The sequence below is a fragment of the Lithobates pipiens genome, unplaced genomic scaffold, assembly GCF_037356315.1.
Source record: "Lithobates pipiens isolate NorthernLeopardFrog02 unplaced genomic scaffold, aLitPip1_a1.2 Scaffold_37, whole genome shotgun sequence".
Classification (NCBI taxonomy): Eukaryota; Metazoa; Chordata; class Amphibia; order Anura; family Ranidae; genus Lithobates; species Lithobates pipiens.
In genome coordinates, this window is record NW_027507825.1 from 3685254 (window position 1) to 3691253 (window position 6000).

Below are 6000 nucleotides of genomic sequence, written 5' to 3' on the forward strand. Positions count from 1 at the left end.
ATCAGTGAGCCCCCCATCTCCATCAGTGAGCCCCCCACCTCCATCAGTGAGCCCCCCACCTCCATCACTGAGCCCCCCCCCACCTCCATCAATGAGTTTTCTCTCCCACTTCCATCAATGAGCGTTCCCTCTCCATCTCCTTCAGTGAGCCCCCCCACCTCCATCAGTGAGTCTCCCCCCACCTCCAATAATGAGCCCTCCCCCACCTCCATCAATGAGCCCTCCCCCACCTCCATCAATGAGCCTTCCCTCCCCACCTCCATCAGTGAGCCTTGGCCACCCATCACCCTATCCCCGGTTGGCCGGTTTCCCTTCCTTGGACCATTTTTGGTCGGTCCTGACCACTGCAGACCGGGAATATCCCACAAAAGCTGTAGGTTTGGAGTTGCTCTGACCCCGTCGTCTAGACATTACAATTTGTTCCTTGTCAAAGTCCCTCCAATCCTTACACTTGTTCATTTTTTTTTTCTGCTTTCAACACACCAACTTCAGGGGCAACATGTTCACTCGCTGCCTAATATATCCCACCCACTTTTCAGATGCCATTGTATCCAGACAATCCATGTTATTCCCTTTACCTGTCGGTAGGTCAGAATGCTCTGGCCGATCGGTGTATTTTGGATTGTCGTTAATAACTATTGTTTTTGTATTGTTATTACAATGCTGATGGTATGGAATGAAAGGGTATGATGTGACCGGAGGTTTCCTTACAATCAGAAATCATTGATCCCATCCATGTAATCTCATAATCTGATTGACTGAAATACGATCGTATTCGTGAGCAAAGCATCTCGGTGCTGCCAATTGATGCTAAACGATCAATACATTTTTCGCCCCTGGCTGATCGACTCCGAATTGAGTTTGAATTGTTAAATCAGTTCACAAATATTGAAACGTGTGTGGCTACCAGAAGGCTGTTTCCTTTTCAGACAGTTGTGATCGCGACGGTGCGTTGTGATCTCAGTTTGCTAACTTTCTTTTTTCTTTTAAGCTGATCCCTATGTGGTTACCGATGATCCAATCCAACATCAAGGTGAGTGTGCAGATGGGATCCTCTGACACGATCAAGCAACTCAATGTGTATGTCTGTCATAGGCTGTGATATCTGCTAATCGTTCGGTGACAGCGTAGTCTCAGAAGACAATCAGCGTTATTACTGCTGATATGACGATCGTTGTACACATTCCAACGTTTTTCTTTTATCTCGGTGAGGGTCACTTCACACCAGTACAAGGCGCCTTCCGTGTGAGTCTCCCGCACTGCGTTCGGACACGCTTCCCTTACAATCTGCACGCGGGTGCCAATGTATTATTAATGGCACCCAAATGCAGATCGCAAAACGCTGTGCGCTTGCGGGTGTCAAATCGCATAGTACCGCAGCAGCACTACTACGCGGTTTGATGTGTTCTGCAGCCCATTCAAATGAATGGGTTGTCGAAATGCACCGCTGTCAAAGTTAGGAGCCAGTCTCGGAGACCAGTAGCTATAGCAGCAGAGAGGCTCCCACCGACCAGCTGGACAAGTACAGAAGCAGGTCACCCCGGTTGGATGACACGGGCTCACCTGAGGTGCGGGGTCTAAGCACTAACCCGTGTTCTCCTGATGGTGGGAATGGGTTTTGCTGTGTGTTAGTACCAGGTCGCAGTCCTCGGAAACGCACCACCAGGAGGTGAGCAAGCAGGGGTCCAGTAGTAGTTATAGCAGGTAGGGATCAAGCAGAAGCGTACTCGTGGAACAAGCCAAAGGTTGGTAATAAGTGGTTACAGGTTGGGATCAGGTAGAAGCGTAGTTGGGGAACAAGCCGGAGGTCGACAACGAGTGGTTGCAGGTTGAGATCAAGCAGAGGTGTAGTCAAGGAACAAGCCAAAGGTCGACAGCTAGGGGGTTGCAGGTTGGGATCAAGCAGAAGCATAGTTGAGGAACAAGCCAAAGCTTGATAACAAGTGGTTGCAGGTTGGGATCAAGCAGAAGCGTAGTTGAGGAACAAGCCAAAGGTCGACCATGAGTGGTTGCAGGTTGGGATCAAGCAGAGGCGTAGTCAAGGAAAAAGCCAAAGGTTGACAGCTAGGGGTTGCAGGTTGGATTCAAGCAATGTTCTCCTGATGGTGGGAATGGGTTTTGCTGTGTGTTAGTACCAGGTCGCAGTCCTCGGAAACGCCCCACCAGGAGGTGAGCAAGCAGGGGTCCAGTAGCAGTTATAGCAGGTAGGGATCAAGCAGAAGCGTACTCGTGGAACAAGCCAAAGGTTGGTAATAAGTGGTTACAGGTTGGGATCAAGTAGAAGCGTAGTTGGGTAACAAGCCGGAGGTCGTCAACGAGTGGTTGCAGGTTGGGATCAAGCAGAGGCATAGTCAAGGAACAAGCAAAAAGGTCGACAGCTAGGGGGTTGCAGGTTGGGATGAAGCAGAAGCATAGTTGGGGAACAAGCCAAAGCTTGATAACAAGTGGTTGCAGGTTGGGATCAAGCAGAAGCGTAGTCAAGGAAAAAGCCAAAGGTTGACAGCTAGGGGTTGCAGGTTGGATTCAAGCAGAGGCATAGTTGAGGAACAAGCCAAAGGTCGACCATGAGTGGTTGCAGGTTGGGATCAAGCAGAGGCGTAGTTGAGGAAAAGGCCAAAGGTTGACAGCTAGGGGTTGCAGGTTGGATTCAAGCAGAGGCGTAGTTGAGGAACAAGTCAAAGGTTGACAACGAGTGGTTGCAGATTGGAATTGAGCAAAAGTGTATTCGAGGAACAAGCCAAAGGTCTACAGCTAGGGGTTGCAGGTTGGGATCAAACAGAAGCATAGTTGAGGAACAAGCCAAAGGTCAACAACAAGTGGTTGCAGATTGGGATCAAGCAGAAGCATAGTCGAGGAACAAGCCAAAGATTGACAGCTAGGGGTTGCAGGTTGGGATCAAACAGAGGCATAGTCGAGGAACAAACCAAAGGTTGACAATGAGTGGTTGCAGGTTGGGCTCAAACAGAAGCATAGTTGAGGAACAAGCCAAAGGTCGACAACAAGTGGTTGCAGATTGGGATCAAGCAGAAGCATAGTCAAGGAACAAGCCAAAGGTTGACAGTTAGGAGTTGCAACTTGGGATCAAGCAGAAGTGTAGTTGAGGAACAAGCCAAAGGTCGACAATGAGTGGTTGCCGTTGGGATCAAGCAGAGGCGTAGTAGAGGAATAAGCCAAAGGTTGGTAACAAGTGCTTGCAGGTTGGAATCATGTAGAAGCGTAATCTTTGAACAAGCCAAAAGTTGGTAACAATTGATTGCAGGTTGGGATCAAGCGGGAGCATAGTCACGGAACAAACCAAATGTCGGTAACCAGTGGTAGTAAAGATACAAGTGGCAGCAGGAGTGAAAGGAGTAAGATATTGGCTGGAGAGAGCACAATAATCTGGTGAACAGAAACATGTAAAGGCATGAATTAAATAGGAAGTTTATGGGAGGAACAAAGGGTTCAAGATTCAAGATAAACAAGGTTCAAGGCAAAAGCCTTCAAGGAACTGTCCAGGGAGCTGTCCAGAATCCCACGGGGCTCGCCAAGAAGGGACACTGCCACACGTAGCAGACATCCCAGTTTCAGACCCGGGTCCTGGTAACTGCACAGAAATGCATGTGTTCCCATACAATCCCCGTGTCAACCAGCCCTAAATGAAACAGAGAGCCCACAGGCATAGCATAAGATCCTCCAAAAAAAAAAATCTTTAATTGGTTAAAATTAATATTCTTTAAAGCCAACTAGCAATAAAAGAAAAAATATTAGCCCAGAGTTGGGCCTTAAAAAGCATGAAAATGAACCCTTTTGGTAGTGAAATACGTCAATCTGTGTCTCAACTTATTTACTTTTCCTGCAGCATTTATCAGCCGGGCTACAGCTCCGCCTCCACGCGATCCAGAACAACGCCAACCAGCAGAACCTGCGGATGCTGCAAGGCTCGGCGCAGTTCGCTCACAACTCGGCCGTCCTGCGGAAGTGGCTCCAGTGCACCCAGTTCAAGATGGCTCAGGTGGAGATCCAGTCTTCGGAGGCGGCCTCCCAATTTTATCCTCTGTAACGTTCGATGGTCGTTGTGGAACCAAAGTATAAAATACATGCGTAAACGCCGCTGGCTGGCGGCCCGATGGGTATTAGAGGTTTATTAAGGAGGATAACCCCAAAAAAAAAAACCACCTATTTTTGGTGCTTTCAAAAGGTTTCCTCATGCAAAGCTATGAGTTTAGTTTGGAGTGGAAGTTGAGGGTTGCTAGGACCCTACATTTGTTAAAGGGAAACTCCAGTGAGCCCAATACTTACTATTTCAATGCCCCCCCCCCCCCTTCTAAACATCTATAAATTCTGTAAAATATATCAAAAAGTCGCAGTCACCTGACTGCTCCAATCCTTCTTCCCCTTCATTTTACCTAGCAATGGGCAGGGAAGAACATGCCCACACAAGTGAGGAACTACACGTCCCATAACACATTGGGAGCAGCAAGAGTGTTGGGAGTATGTGGCATAGGAAGAGACCTAAAACAATGTATTTTTTTTATTTTAGTCTAATTAAGGTTTGCTTAGAAAGGCGTTGATTGGACCTTCGCTTTCGGGGCGCATACGTTCAACACGTGCAAAGTGCTGTGTTGGGGGCCGTTTTGCTGACGCCCCTCAATAGGGCCTCACTGCGCACAGAGACGTGCGACGCAAAGAGGTCAGAACGGTCGTCCACACGGTTGAAGTCGGCAAAAACCCGATGACCCGGCGCTTGATCTACGCTACAAATGAACATCGAATGCAGGAAAACGACGCAACTCTACGTGAGAACCTATAAAATGCCAAAGAAGTGCGATTTTTCTTAAATCGAAATTCCGGTGAAAATAGTCGCTGCTTTACGATGAGTTTTGCATCAGACTCGGTTCACATCTATGCGGGTCGCAAATGCGTGCAAAATTGTGTGCAGGGTTTCCCCAACGCACGTAGAAACTCTTTGCCCTTTCGCAGACGTGCGGAGGGGGGTGGTTATTAGTTTGGTGCAGCGTGATTTTGCAAGAGGGTCTGCGACTTTCTTTGTGTGTATGGCAGCCCATTGAAATGACTGGTCTGTCCTAGCCGCGCACACATAGATGTGGACCAAGGCTGTGGTGGTCATGTGGTCACCTGATCCATCCATGTTGTAGGGACCATCTGATGGCCCAGTTCAGTCGAGGCCATGAAGTCACTTGATTCATGTTGAAGGGACCTTCTGATGGCTCAGTTCAGTCGAGGTTATGTGGTCATGAAGGTCACCTGATCCATGTTGAAGGGGACCGTCTGATGGCCCAATTCATTGGAGGTCATGTGGTCACCTGATCCACGTTGAAGGGACCCGTCTGATGGCCCAGTTCAGTCGAGGGAATGTGGTCATGAGGTCACCTGATCCACATTGAAGGGACCCGTCTGATGGCCCAATTCATTCGAGGTCATGTGGTCACCTGATCCACGTTGAAGGGACCTGTCTGATGGCCCAGTTCAGTCGAGGGAATGTGGTCATGAGGTCACCTGACCCACGTTGAAGGGACCTGTCTGATGGCCCAATTCAGTCGAGGTCATGTGGTCACCTGATCCATGTTGAAGGGGACCGTCAGATGGCCCAATTCAGTTGAGGTCATGTGGTCACCTGATCCACGTTGAAGGGACCCGTCTGATGGCCCGGTTTAGTCGAGGTCATGTGGTCATGAGGTCACCTGATCCATGTTGAAGGGACCCGTCTAATGACCCAGTTCAGTCGAGGTCATGTGGTTATGTGGTCACCTGATCCACGTTGAAGGGACCCGTCTGATGGCCCAGTTCAGTCGAGGTCATGTGGTCATGAGGTCATGAGTTCACCTGATCCATGTTGAAGGGACCCGTCTAATGACCCAGTTCAGTCAAGGTCATGTGGTCACCTGATCCATGTTGAAGGGACCCGTCTGATGGCCCAGTTCAGTTGAGGTCATGAGGTCACCTGATCCATGTTGAAGGGGACCGTCAGATGGCCCAATTCAGTTGAGGTCATGTGGT

General features: G+C 49.1%; 1 protein-coding gene across 3 annotated transcripts in view; it reads left to right on the plus strand.

The window, feature by feature from the left end:
* Positions 1–5734, plus strand: part of UNC79 (unc-79 subunit of NALCN channel complex) — a 272784-nt gene extending 267050 nt beyond the window's left edge. For all 3 annotated transcript variants that reach the window (XM_077466667.1, XM_077466665.1, XM_077466666.1), the window contains 2 exons: positions 992–1033; positions 3842–5734. In XM_077466667.1, coding sequence (XP_077322793.1) covers positions 992–1033; positions 3842–4042 — 243 coding nt within the window. In that variant the 3' untranslated portion in view covers positions 4043–5734. The remainder of the gene's footprint in view (positions 1–991; positions 1034–3841) is intronic.
* The last annotated feature ends 266 nt before the right edge of the window (positions 5735–6000 follow it).